General features: G+C 35.9%; 1 protein-coding gene across 1 annotated transcript; it reads right to left on the bottom strand.

Annotated features, from left to right (window-relative positions):
• Window positions 1-7,333: 7,333 nt before the first annotated feature.
• SYT4 (synaptotagmin 4) lies at window positions 7,334-14,659 on the bottom strand. Its single transcript, XM_046671156.1, has 4 exons — window positions 14,626-14,659; window positions 10,841-11,655; window positions 9,001-9,121; window positions 7,334-7,641 (listed from the first exon to the last, which is right to left on the bottom strand). The coding sequence occupies exons 1-4, from the start codon at window positions 14,657-14,659 to the stop codon at window positions 7,334-7,336; spliced, it is 1,278 nt and encodes a 425-aa protein (XP_046527112.1).
• Between the last annotated feature and the right edge of the window lie 436 nt (window positions 14,660-15,095).

The following is a 15,095-nucleotide window of genomic DNA, read 5'->3' as shown; positions in this document are numbered from 1 at the left end:
AGAGAAGTTGACCTAATAAAGTAATTTAATCAATTTGTGTTCTACCAACATAAAATCAAACCTATGGAATTTTGCTTACCAGATGCTAAATAGAAATGTTCCCTTTAGACAGAGAAAATTCCTCCTAGTACATAGGTTATCAAGTTTATGTTAAATGATGATTTGATCTCATAATCCACCTCAACATGATTTTCCACATAGTCATGACCACTGGAATGGTGTTGTTATTTAAGATGACATTGAGCTGTTACCTCTGTATGGAACTCTCAAACATGAATGTTCAGAGAAGTGGACAGTTCTTAAAAACTTTTAGTGGAAAACTTAGACATATTTAGTCTCAAGTTCTACCACTGCTAAAGAAAAAATTATTCCGACACATCTTAAACATGGCAAATAAGATTTTATTCAAGACTTGCAATAGAGGAGAGAGATTGAATTCAATTCAGAATACAGCAAAGACAACTGGGGATTAATAATCAATGATCAGAGTGAGGGATCAGTGCATGGAAAATTACTAAGAGTAGCTTGATTAGATACCAAGGGTAGGGACATTCTTGGTAAACAGGCTTAACAGAATTCTTGCTAATGACAGGCCAAGGATTTAGATATCAAGGGTGGGCTGTGAAGAACTTGATCAGGTATAAGGGGTGGAGGATTCTTAATAAGCTGACTTAGCAAAATTTTTTGCTAAAACTGGGTTTGGTAGGAGGGCTGGCCCCATGGCCGAGTGATTAAGTTCCCACACTCGGCTTCAGTGGCCCAGGGTTTTGCGAGTTCGGATCCTGGGCACCAACATGGCACCGCTTATTAGGCCACATTGAGGCGGCATCCCACATGCCACAACTAGAAGGACCCACAACTAGAAAATATACAACTATGTGCTAGGGGGCTTTCAGGAGAAAGAAAAAAAGAAGAAGATTAGCAACAGATGTTAGCTCAGGTGCCAATCTTTAAAAAGAACAAAACAAAAAGCTGGGTTTGGCAGACCAAGCCTGATGCCTAGAGAACAAAAGTGCTCAGAAGAATCTGACTAAAGTTTGGTCAAGGAGGGAGTCTTTGTCACCACTTACTTGTTATATGATCTGTGTTAAAAAAAAAAAAAAACCTGGAGAATGAATTCAAACATTATTTTCCAGTATTTGCTATATGTCTGAAGTTAGCGCAGGAATTGGGGGTGAGAGAAGAAACACAAGATTCTGTGCCAGCTAGAAGCAGGTCAGTGTGGTGCTGTACACACAACAGGGACTTTGTGTTCTGATGGCTCTAGGTTCCATCCCCTCTCTGCCGCTGTGTGGTTTTAAATGAGATAAAATTGTGAGATTTATCTCTACCATCAGTAGAACTGGAGGAACATTGCCTACATCTTGGGTTGTGCTGCACATTAGTTGAGACAATATAAATTAGAAAATGAATTGTATTGTTATGTTTTAAATTTCAATTCAATAAATGTTTGAGTTACCTACTACCATGAACAGATACTGGGGATACGGCAATGCATATCACAGAAAGATTCCCCATTGAGATGAAATATAACCTTTACACAAGTAATTCCAATCATAAAGTGGTGACTGTTAGTACCAGAGGTAACACAGCAGCAGTGACATTAGCATCATCAGTATTATCTATGACCTGGGTCAAGGGATCTATCTGAGGTTCAGAACTGGACCTATTTTGCATCCAAAGGCTATGTGTCTTTATGCGTTCTCCACTGAATAAATCACCTATGAATGTAGCAGAGTCTGAGGCAACACTTTCAGTGTGCTTGTGCCCTCTCTCCTTGAGGCACAAGGACATCAGAGGTGCAGGCCTGGACATCTACTTGTTGGCTGTGATTTCCCAACTGCTATCCACATTACTTCACACAGCCTAGCCTAGTAGGTCGTTCAGTGTTTCTATGCTCTTAAAATCTTTTACTTTGATGAACTTTGACATCTCATTAGGTCATATTTCAGTGTGGTATGCAACCTCAATGTTAACATTTTGGATCACCCACAGTAAATTTTAAGTCAAATTTATATCCTAGTTGCTTTTAAATTATCGTTCCTTGACCTCAGATGATATTCTATTAAGGAAAACAAAATCACTTTATTGCTAGCTTAATACTAGAAATTGGGAATGTAAGTCTAATTCTAAGAAACAAACAATACAACATATTTCACCCAAAACTAATTTGAAAAGTTTAAGGGTCTCGATTATGGATATATGGCCTTTTTTACATAATGGACTATATCTGAATGATAAAAAATTTCTTTTGTATCTTTGGAGTAACTGTTTTTTCTACTACTATTCCTGAACAACAGTAGTTTTCACAAGGCTTTCCCTATAACCGTCAACTGAATTTGGTTCACATCTGACATTTATGGTGGTTCAAACTTTCATTAAATAAATACTCATTGAGCTTACTATATGCAAAACCCTGACTTAGCTATTGTGGAAATGTAAAGATCAATAAAACACACATTACCTTTTTATGAGGGCGTTATCTTATAACGAGGGAGAGTAAACACATGTTCCCAAATAACCAAATGATGCATTTATAATTGATGCTATGAGGGACAAGTATACAGTTTAAAAAAAAGAGAGAACTATCTCTATATGCAACCCAGGAATGATGTCCAGGATATAGTGTATAACATGCTTTTGTTCATCTAATAAAGAGGGAAATGTGACTATATATACACATTTGCTTATATTAAATAGCAGAAGAATTAAACCAAAACTTTTAAAAGTCATTATGTATGGGAGAGGAAGGAACAGGTTTAGTGTAGAAATAGAAGATGGGTTTCCATTAATACACTTTGTTTTGTAAATTTAACTTTAAAACAATGTAAATGGTTCACATAACTATAAAACAAAATTGAATTTCAAAATCAATTTCTTAAAAATAGAAATGAAACACAAACAAAAAAATACTTAAATGAACAAGGAGCTGGTGGCATAATTACACAGGAACCATCTCGTGTGACTTTAAAAAGTAGTCATCTAACGATACATTCCTGGGGAGATACACATTAAGAAGAAAAAGAACTACTCACAAAGTATATTAAATATTATTAATTTTCAGAAATCATATTGCTGGTAGCAATGTTAGTATTGTTATTCCTCTTTTTGGTTTGGTTATAATTGCCTTCTACTTATTCTTTTTTTCCCTTAACAGCTTTATTGAGGTATACTTTATATACAGTAAACTGCACACATTTAAAGAGTATGCTTTGATAAATTTTGATAAGTGTATACACCATGAAACCATCTTTACAATCAAGAGAATAAACACATTCACCATCCCAAATATGTCCTCCGGCTCCTTTCAAATCTCTCTCACACCTCTGTCTACAGCCTCTTCCAATCCCCAGCAAATACTGAGCTGCTTTTTATCACTACAGGTTTGTTTGCATTTTCCAACATTTTCTATAAATGAAATCAAATGTCATGCGCTCTGCATTTTGCGAGGAATATCTGGTTTCCTTCACTCAGCATAATTATTCTAAGATTCATATTTGTTGTTGCCTGTACCAATAGTTCATTCATTTTTATTGTTGAGTAGTATTCCATTGTGTGGCTATAACACAATTTATTTATCCAGTCACCTGTTGATGAACATTTGGGTTGATTCCAGTTTTGGCTATCACAAATAATGCTGCTATGAAAATTCATGTACAAGTCTTTGTATAAACACATGCTTTCATCATTTTAGGTAAATACCTAGGAGTGGAATGAATATAGTGGGTGTCTGTTTAACTTTCTAGGAAACTGATTACTTGTTCCCCAATGCAGAAGCACATTTCACATTCCCACCAGCAGTGTAGGAGGCATCTAGTTCCTCTAAATCCTCACCAACATGTGGTATGTTTAAACTTTTTAATTTCAGCCATTCTAACAGGTATGCAGTGGTATCTCACTGTGGTTTTAGTTAGCATTTCCCTAATGACTAATTCTCTTGGAATCTCCTTAGTGTCTCTGGTTTCTTTTGGCAGGCAGGCATCCTTAGAATATATTTGAGCAGTTAAATGTAATGATCAACTCTTTTAACATACCTGTGCACACTCAATACCATTAATATGATTTGAAACAAAACTACAATGGCAGCACATTCTAGATGCATTCCATGTACAAGGTTGTTTTTCCGAGTGTGATAACACAAAATACCTGCACATAGACTGATGCTATAAAAAATAGCCAGTCCTCCCAGTGATGAATCCCATTGTTCCCATTTTTCTTAGCTGATGTCTGATGGGAACATTGCAGATATCTTGGATTTTTTCCCTGCTTTTTAAGAAGGAATAAGACTTCCATTCCCACATCATTTTACTAACTAAATCTATCCAGTGCGAGGATGTGGGGAAATGGAAAAGAAAAGAAAAGACAGTAATACAAAATAGGTAATAAAAGAGATAAGATGAGAAATAAGATTGTAAAAGACAAAAATAAGAAAAGCTATGGAAAGTAATGAAAAAGTAAATAAAATATGGAAAAGTGAATACAATGTAGAATGACGTCAAAGAATATGGGCACGAGCCTCTTTAAGAATCTTACAGAGTCAGATGATGAGCATCCGTCGAGGAGAGTGGTATGGCTTAGAGGGGGAGTGCAGGATGCAATGAAATCCCTTCACTTACTGCCCATGTGGACTTGAGTCAACTGCCCAAGCTCCTTGAGTTTCAGGTTCTGCTTCTGTGTAACAAGGATAATAATATTTGTCCCAGATGATTGTTATGAGGATTAAACAAAATAAAATAAGACATATGGAAGATGTTGGTTCTGAGTCACTAAAGTTCTCTAATCTATGCCAGGAGAGTTATGAGGGAAACCTGTGTTTAGATAGAAATAAGAGAAGCCTTACTACAGAGTCCATTGGCAGAAAGTTTGCATTGAAATGGTTTGGGCAAAAGCAGCAATTTATTCATGTCTTACAAATAGGGTCTTACAAACATCATACAGAGCTGGCACGAAAGAACAGACACCACCTCATACACCATGCTTCCTTCCAAGTCACTTCTATTGAGTTACGACATGAGAACAAGTCAGTTACCGAGTTACACAGTTCTTCAAACAGGAATACCTCCCCATTAGGGTGGTTAGAGTGGTTAATCAGACAAACAACTAATTTACATGTTTCATACAGTGCAGGATTGGTAACAGAGTTCAAGATATTCACATTGATATTGTAATACATTATAAAACGGTACAATTTTCACCAGTTAATGGGATTACGCATGTCCCTGCCTGTTTCAACTCCTTTCTAGTTTTGCTTCTTTCTTTTCTTAAAAGCAGTTGCAAATAGTTTTACTCAACTTTTCACACTCAAAAACACTGTAAGTTTTAAAAGTAACAACTATTTACAAATGATTCCTTGTAATTTTAAAAGCAGTTCTTGTTGGTTTTGCTGTTCCACTTTAAAAAAAAATCACCCTTCTCCCACAACCATACTTCACTTGGTACCACCATTAACATTTGGCTGTTGTGAAGGATACTTAGAGTTGACTTCTCACAATGTTTTAGAGCTCCAAAATATATTATATTCCATGGCCCACGATACCAAATATACATACACAAAAAGGCCATTTGACTTCCCCAAACCACACACTGACTACAATTCATTTCACGTTGCTTTCACAGAAATGCTAAGTGGACCAAGATGCTGTGAGGTGAACTTGTGGTAGAATGATGACAATGATTGGAGAATATTCATTTTTAATCCCAAAGTCATCTTAAAGCACAAAAAAGAGGTTGGTTTCCATTTTTGTACATATAGAATGTAAAACATTTTTTTTACATTAGGCATAGTCATAAAAAGCATGTATAAGTTGTTTTGAAAATGCATTGTCATAGAATTTACAAACACTGTGATATCAAACACATTCTCAAAAACTGCTAAAGTACCGACACAAAACCTGACTCAAAATGTAAGTTTTTCAGTAGACTTCATTTCTAACTTGCATATTTAATAGTTCAACTGTACCCGAGTTTCAGTCATACGTCTCTAAAAACTCGCGTGTTGTGGCGTTACCTCAAGTTAATTCTTTCCAAATGATCACAGGGCTCTGCTTCACTCTATCACATTTTTAATGAATTTCAGAGTCCTGACGCTTTAAAATGGTACAGAACACAAGTCTATAAACTGTTCCACAGACAACAGCTCAAGATAAATTAACCTAGAAAAGCTAGTGAAACATACTTTGTTGTGCTAATTTGACAGCCTAAATATATTTTGTGTGAACATATGTAAATTATATTAGGCTTGCTGTATAACTATTTTTTTAGTCTTATTACCGAATTTGTTGGTTTAAGTAAATGCTTTCTATTTGGCAGTGGTTAAAACTTCGGTCTTTTTTGTTTGTTTGTTTCTTTTCAAATAGTAACTTAGTACTTTCTGGGGGAAAACAAGCTAAATGAAGACTTAGTTATCCATGCCCTCTCTGTGTACAAGGAGTAGCCTTGATCATACACATGTATACTATACATATCTCCTATAAGCAAACCGCATTTCTAATTGGACTTCTAGCTGAAGTTTATTTCTTTACCCACTAGCTAATTCAACAACTTTCACAAAGGTAAATAGGGCCTTTTTAGACCACACTGACACTTGTGACAGGCAATGAATAATTCAAGGCCATGGTTCTTATGTGAGATATTTTATAACACTTTGACTCACATATAACCTTAGGGGGGAGAAAAATCATATTTCAGTCACAGTGTTCTCAACTCAGCCCTTTGATAAAAAGGTTTCTCAGCTTGTTTACTGTCCTTTGGAAACAAACCTGTTACTCCTCTTGTGATAAAATTGTATCAAATAATTACAAACCAAAGAGAAATGACCATATACTTTTATATGCAGGACAATCATTTGCACATTATGTACTTAATCAAAACAAAGTAGAGAACACTTCTTTAATATCTTTGGATTTAAAGAAAAATACATTTTCCCATTTGAAGAAAAATGGATGAATTTTCATAAAAGAAGGTATGCTTTTCATTCCTAAATCCTAACAATCACATTGACTTCCAGTGACTTGTTCTGAGATCATCATCACATAAACCACATCCATAACCTGGGATTACAGGGCAGTATTCATAAAATGCTTGATTACTCTTATTTATATCACTGGTAACCTGCAGGGAAAATTGAATATCTTATGAAAATTCACCAACTTTTCTAATAAAGGGGGAAATTATCATGATACACATTTACAGTTACTTTCTGGTCTGCTAATTCAACCCATTTCTAACAAATAAAGGTAGCTTGCTGTCACAAGCTTGCAATCACATATTGGAAAGAAAGAAAATTGCTCCCCGCCAAGTAAAAATCATTAAGTTCCAACTCATGGGTAGGATGCTAACCATCACAGAGCATGTGCCACTTGGCGATTTGTCTCCTGGGATAGTCACAGATCTCCTTCCAGTGCTCTCCACCGGTTCCTTCTGCTGCTGCTCCCAGGACCAACCGCCCGATCACCTCATTTCGGGATCCTCTTTCGGAATCCAAAACCAGAAACTCAACACTTATCTCTTCAAGACCCTCGCAAGGAATATCAAACACAAACAGTTCATTGAAGACTGCATTGGGGGTGCATTTCTTCACATGAGTCTTCTTTTTGGAGATTCTCTTTCTGGCATGGTACAGGTTCACTTTAACATAGGGATCTGTGATGGTAAACAGACATTACAAGGACGGAAGCTGACTGAAGAGCTGATCTCAAGATAATGGTGCCCTTAGAGATTCCTGCATCCCAGTAAAGTGTGATTACAGTGAAAATAAGTCAGAAAAAAGTGAAAATGTAGATAAAGCTTGGCTTCTCTATTGTCAACAAATTGAAAATAAGTAAGAACATGCAATGCAAGAAAAAACAGTTGTTCACGAGAGGATGGGAAAGGAGCTATCATGGCAGGAGGAAGAGATAATATAAAGGGGAAGAAAATAGAATGTTCTAATGACACACGCTGATTACTAATAACTCATTCTAGAGAATGGGATAGAAGGACAAAACATTAGACAATATCTAACCTTACTAAGTTGCATGACTTTGGATGGTCTCTCTACCTCTCAGAGCTTGAGCTGTTTTTTTCTGTTGAACAGGCATTTAGAATCACAGTAGTAACATCCTTTTTGGCTTTACCTTTTCTGTGCTTCTTTAGTGATCTGCTGGGTTTGCTTCCTGTTTCCCAGTGTTGACCTTCCCTATGTCACCTACAGTGTGTGGATTTTAGGATCATGCTACTTTATCACAGATTTAATTACATTATTTTTTCTGGTTGCAGCATATAAGGTAATTTTAGCTTCCTAATCTAAACCTTTAAGACCATGTGTTCAATGTCCATTATCAACTGATAATAATAATATAACTGGATGATATTTAATGAAGTATGCCTTTCTAATCCTCACGGTCTCTGTCAACATAAGTAGTACGTTCAGTTTGTATAGAGTTTAAGAAACATACTCAAGGTTTCTATGCTAAGAAATGGAAAGGTTAGGATTTCAACGAAGATTATTTTAACCCATAGGTCATGCGTTCTTTCTCATCTTGCTATACAACAAGGTACTATTTTCTTTACAAAATTAGTGACAAAACTAAAAGCTAATTCTTAAAGCAGATACATAAGGAATTAAAGGAAACATAATCAAAGTGTAAGGGTAGGCAGGCTCATTTAAAATACTAAAATTAAGAACTCTTCTCCCAAAACTTAACTTGATTTCTGTTGCTGTGTTTTTGGCAATGGCCTCTCACTTCTGCATTTATCACTGCTTTCTGCTTCAACTCCATCCAATCAGACACCTACCATGTACTAGTTTTGGCTTAGATCTTAGACCTATGTAGTTTTCTTCTTCTTGCTAATGACACTGGCTCACACTAGTATTTTATAAAATGAGGAACAGAAAAACAATCTCATCATTTGTGATTGTGGTTAAAAGGTAAATGAAAATCCTGATTATGTTAGCTGTTAACTATTTTGCCCAATGTATTACTTGTACACTGAGCCTGAATTTCTCAGAAACATTCTTACCTGAAAGTCCAGACACGTCAGATTTCGGCAGATGTCGAGCTTTCAAAACAACCACAGTGAGAGTATTGGTGGTGGACTGATAGCAGAGAGAGATCAGTAACTCACCCCGTCCTGAAGACTTCTAAACAAAGAAAGAGGTGCTATAAGTATTTTTATTTTCAAAACTTGATCTTGATATAACATTTTAAATCAATATAATAGCATTGTTATTTTAATGTAGTTTTCCTACTTATTGTTATTTTAATATGCTAAGGAATCCAAGCGTAACTACAAGCTTTTGGGCAGTATCATCGCCTCCTGAAACAACTGCCTGCCATCTTGTGGTCTTTTAAGGTACTACAGAAGGTTAAAATTTGTAGTGAGTTAGCCACACCCACTACTAGAAATGTTTAAATGGATATTTAGAGTACAGCCTACACAGAGGTATCTTTTAGCTTTTGCTTTTTAATTAATTCTCTACTTTTTGAAGTTATGAATAGTAATAAAAGTTGTCTAATCATTTGAATGGATCTGTATAGGTAAAAATGACTCGTGGTAAGTTTGATTTGAATTCAAATTCTTTAGCACTGACATTACTGGAATTTGAGTTCAGACCAACTGAAATTTATTCTGACCTTCACCATTCTCCTGGCCCAGAGGGCTAATGGAGTTAAAATTTTCTGCTCCCAGCCCCTACCCAAGGTCCTCATTTAATCCAAGAAATGAATAAAATATTGGAGAGAATTGACTCAATTTTTAACGCTTTTTTTGGACAGGATCACAGGATCTTTCTTTGTATGCTACTTAGATTTTACTGTATTTATACTTTGAAGACGTTAGATAAGATGACCAAGAACTCTAAGTACAAGTTTTAACTGAAAGTAACAAAATATAAACTTGGGGTTTGATAATAACTGAGAATGATGGCTGGCCAGAGCTCCTAAAACTTCAATATATATTTTTACAAAAGCTTACATGGGGTAACTGTATGAATAAGTACTCTAAGAAGAATGAGAGTGGGAACAGATCTTTATTCCCACTGTGCCACACTAAGCAGCAGGGTATCTCAAACAAGCTACTTAATGTATCCGGAGTGTGACTTTCGTTAACTTCAACAGAGACAAAGGTGAGTATGTGGTCAAAATGAAATTCATGGTATTCTATAAAATTACACCTTATAGACAAAGCTATTCTGAAATAGTAACATTGGAATCAATTGAGTTCTGTATTTACAGTGAAAATAGGATTAAGTTTGATTAATTGATGTCTTGTCATTTTCTAGTAATCCCAGAATTACATCAGTAGTATAACTACAAAGGCAGAGTAACTCACTTCCTATTATACAACATAAACATGGACATTTATAATTCAAAATGATGTGATGTCTCTTCCTTGAAAAGCAATTCTATGAAAAGTCAATACAACTTCCAAATCCTCAGGATGAATTGATTTAATTTTAAATTTCAATTTCAATTTCAAATTCAGTTATGCTGACTTTGAAACGTCTTTGTTAACTTGCTTATGAATAAGAAATATTTGCCTGCATTTTAGTTTAAGTGACAGGTATTCAAAATACTTACAATGGAAATCAACAAAAATATTTATATAAATGATATTTAAGTATCCGTAAAGGATGCCTATGTGTTTTATATTATTAAAATACTTTAAGCATTTCGGTTGTGAGATTAATCTTCTTTAGTATACTCTATTCCCTTGCTCCCTATTTAATTATGATAAATAATAATTAAATATGGTAAAGATGATATATACAAAATTTATCATTTTAATGGAAACCCCCTAGATACAAAAAAGCTGCATAAAAGATTGTTTGTAATTACTTTAAGCACTAAAAAAGAATTACCCTAACATTTCTCTTGATAATCTCTCTGTTCATTAACGTCTTTCCATCAGTTAATTCAATGCCTGCAAGAGGAATAAGGACTTCTCCAATGATATCATCTCTTGAAAACCTGTCAAAACTCAAGATTGTGAAGTGCAAGGCCAGCTCTTGGATCTGGGTGTAGGGGATCCCATAGAATGTAAAGGTCTCATCAAAAAGTGGGTCCAAGGTCTTTCTCAGAACTCTGGTTTTCACTTTATGCTTCTTCTCTGGGAGGATGGTCATTTTGATATACGGGTCAGAGGTCATTGACTGCTCATCCATGGCTGGCAAGCCACGGGCTTCCTTGATATTAACCACAAATGCTTTCTTCTCAAAGTTGTACTCTAAGGAGAAAAAGAGGGTTCCCAGTTTCTCTTGTTTCTCTTCTGAAGTAAGGGAAGTGCTAGACTTTAAGCTATCAGGGGAAATTGACTCCTTTTCTCCTTCTGAAAAGAGCTTTGGGGTTGCATTCTCCAGATCAGAAGGGCTGCTAGCTTTGACATTTGTTTTGGGAAAATTGCCATTGAGATCTCTCTTCTCAAGGTCGAGATGCAATGAATTCTTTGGCACAGCTGGTTTATTCTTTACTTCATTTTTGTCATCTGCTCCAAACTTCTTTTTGCTATTTAGGTTTTCAGGGTAAATATCAACTCCCTTTAGCACATGCACAAACTTATATGGAGGAGTCTTGTTAGACTTAGATGATTTTCTCTGACAGCAGATCCATGCAAACAGAGAGACCGTGAAGACCAGGCCAAATGCACTGAAGATCCCCACCACTGTGGGGATTTCATCTGAAAAATTAAATGACCAATAACATACATTAAAAGAGCAGAGTTGGAGATATGAACCTATCTGAAAAGCGTACTAGAGCTGGCAATTGTTGTAGGTTGTACAGATTGAATTACTTTCTGACTATTCTGGGTATAAGTTATGTACACATTTCGCATCATTTCCAGGAATAAACACATCCCCTGTGTGACACACAGAAACAAAAATACAGTATGCTAGAAACGTCTTTATTTCAGTAGTTTTTCATAAATAAAATGAAAAGATGAAACTGGGCCCGGACCAGGGATGGGGGGGGGTGCCAAATGACCCTGACCTACCTTTGTTTTCTCCGATAACAAAAGTCAACTACAGCTTGATAGATCAGTACTAATTTCATTATGTTTTCATTGACATTTTGAGGCTTTCCAGAAGCATCAATTCTTACTGACTATAAACCTCTAAATACACATTCTTCAAATACTGAGAGATTCTGTATTCTTGGTAGTTCTTTACCCAAGATTCAAGCAGAAAATATCTAGGGACTCAGTGGTTCACTTAATTTTAAGAAATAGTGGAACATTATCTGCCATCGTCACAAACACTAGTAATTTCCACCCAAATTATGAAACAGCAGTAAAAGAAATGTACATGTATTAGGGAAAAAGGAACAAAAAAAGATGAACAACAGGATATTAACATTATATAACTTATAACACTGCAAACTCCTTGTATACCAGCCTGAAACTCCTCAAACACTGAATTATCTAAGGTACAAATTAATTACACCTAAATAGGATAAAAACCAAACAATGGTTATAAATGAATCATCATTCCTTCACATGTAATGAGAAGAGTAAGTAAGTATAGATAATTTAGAGTTCAGTTTTTTCCATAACTGATTTTTTCCTAGCACATTTTCACATGGCAAATGGTAATCAAATTGAAATTGGTGTTCTTTCCTTGAATAAGGGCACATTAACTTACTGACATTAGGTAACATTGATTATGCATGAAGCTTACCATGTTCCATATGTAAGCATATTTCTCCAAGAAATGATTAGCAATACTGTAAGTAAAAGCAGTATTTCTATATCTGGACAGCAGTGAATCAACTGAGTCAATGTTTAATATAATCAAAGTAAATATAACTAGTGTAATATTATCTGCATTTGGTTTCATTCCAACCTGTTTTTTTAATCCCAAATAGTGGATAATAAAGTTAAAAGTCATGGTCAGGAAAGGGTTAAGTCTTGTTTAAATAACCCCTGGAAGAAGGATCTTTTGTTACTTCCCTTCCCCATCCCCCCAAATCTTCCGCAAATCTACCTCATAATTACAAAACTGAACTCAAACAATACAAGATTAAGAAATGGAAATAAGAGCAGAAGTATCTAAGAAGATTTTAAAAAACAGACAAAATAAAACAACAATAAAAAATTCTAAAGTTTCATTATATCAAAAAGCTGAATCACGTAGAGATGAAAAATAAACCTTTGAATTCCCCAAATAGAAAAAGCAGTGATGCTACAGAAAAAGAATAAAACGAGAGCTAAAGATAATCAGCTAAACTTAGTATCACCTTTTCAGTTTTATCCTTCTATTCAAGTCTTTGTGAGGGAAAAAAAAAATCCACTCTTGGGCTCTCTAATAATCCAAGCCATGGAGCAAAAGCAAAGTCATGAACTAAGGCAATTCTCTAGCCAACGTAAGAAGAACAATAACGGTAACAGAAGGTGATTTTTAAAATAGACTGGTGGCCCAAGCTACAACATATATTTCACTAGCACAGTCTCTGAAAATGCCTCAGTACCAGAAAATTTCTGATTTTCTAATAAGAAATTGGGAATAAGCATCACAACAATATAAACTCAATCACCCAATGGAAGGCTGTGAAAGAAACTCATTCCTGAATATAGTATCACAAAGTGTCTCTATTTAATACTTCTATCAAATGGCAAAAGATTCTCTATAACATGGAAAGACTCACCTACTCCCTATGTATTCTCTACTGATAAGATCTTAAGCTTTTGAGAGTAAAGATCTCAGTCATTTCATTCAATTTAATAACAATTATCATGCATTTGTAGATATCAATTCTTATTCACAAACTTCTATAAAATTCCTTGATTTTTTTTTTTGAATACTTGTAAAGTAAGTAAAACTCTGATCTCTTGTCTTTGGAATATAATGGGACCTATAATATTACTTTTTTATTTGAAGAAGTACATCTGATTTTATTTACTCAAAGACAGAAGGAGAGCAATGGTGCCAAAAATATGGTATAGGAAAAGGGAAATTGAACTGGAAAATAGGAGTCCTAAATCTAGTTTCCAGCAGCTTTTAGCTAACCGTTTGACCTGCAACACTTCCCTCATCTCTCTAGGCTATGGTTACCTCACCTGCGAAATGAAATGGGCTAGGCTAGTTCATTTCCAATACCCCTTTAATCCTAGCAACATAGGATTCTGTATCTTTCGCTAGCAACGTATTTCAAGAACACACAAAAAAACATAGCACAGAAAAACATCCTTATGGTATCTGTAATAACACATACATTCCAACTCTCCAATATATAAGTTGTCTTATACCAAGATCAAACCCTTATGTAATCACAGAAACATTTGGCTTCCGCTAATAAGTTAAACACAGATTTATCTATAAATAAAAATCACCTACAGAATTAATGAAACCAACAAGCAAACAACAGACCTCCTTTCCTTTGCTCAGCGCGTGCTGCAATTTGCAGAGCTACCTGAACATTTAGGAACTTCTTGGATGTAAAATCGCCCTAGCAGAAGGCAATTTTAAGGAGAAAGATACCAAGGAAGGGAGAAACAACAGAGATAAGTCACGATTGCCCATTTACTGTTCTCATTTTCCTTACAGATTAACTGCCTAGGAAATCTGTATTCAACCATCCCGCGGAAAAAATCACAGCCCACCCCGGAGTATTCAAGGAACAACTGTGGTTATAAGTTGAGTAACTTGCTTACCAAATTCTTCCCGGCTGCTAGTGATCGGAGCCATTTTTTGCTGCGTGTTCTGTCCGAGGTGCTGAACGGAAAACTCCCCTTCTTGGTTCACTTGCCTGGATCTGAAGCACCGGCTTTCCCGAGTGCTGAAAACAACAGCGCAGAGCCCGGGGGACCTGCGCCTGGAGCCGGGAGGAGGCAAAGAGGGAGGTCCACTCGCCCTCGCACAGTGATTTGCCACCCCTGTTCCTGTTTTGGCTCTTCTGAGAAGCTCGTTTCTGAGAGTCTAGACGTGGCTGAAACCCGAATTGACGCAATCCTGACGCTACAGGGTTGAAATCAGCACCTGCCCCCCCTCCCCTCTTCCCTCCAAGCCTCTCCTCTCCCCTTCCTTTCTTCCTCTCTTCTCTCCTGAGGATTCAACATACACTCATCAATTATTTTAACTGTTGGACTACTGGAGATTAGCTTTTCTATTCTGTGGACGCTCA

The sequence above is a fragment of the Equus quagga genome, chromosome 9, assembly GCF_021613505.1.
Source record: "Equus quagga isolate Etosha38 chromosome 9, UCLA_HA_Equagga_1.0, whole genome shotgun sequence".
NCBI lineage: Eukaryota > Metazoa > Chordata > Mammalia > Perissodactyla > Equidae > Equus > Equus quagga.
Note: the sequence above shows the minus strand (reverse complement) of the source record. Positions and strands in the feature narration are given on the sequence as shown.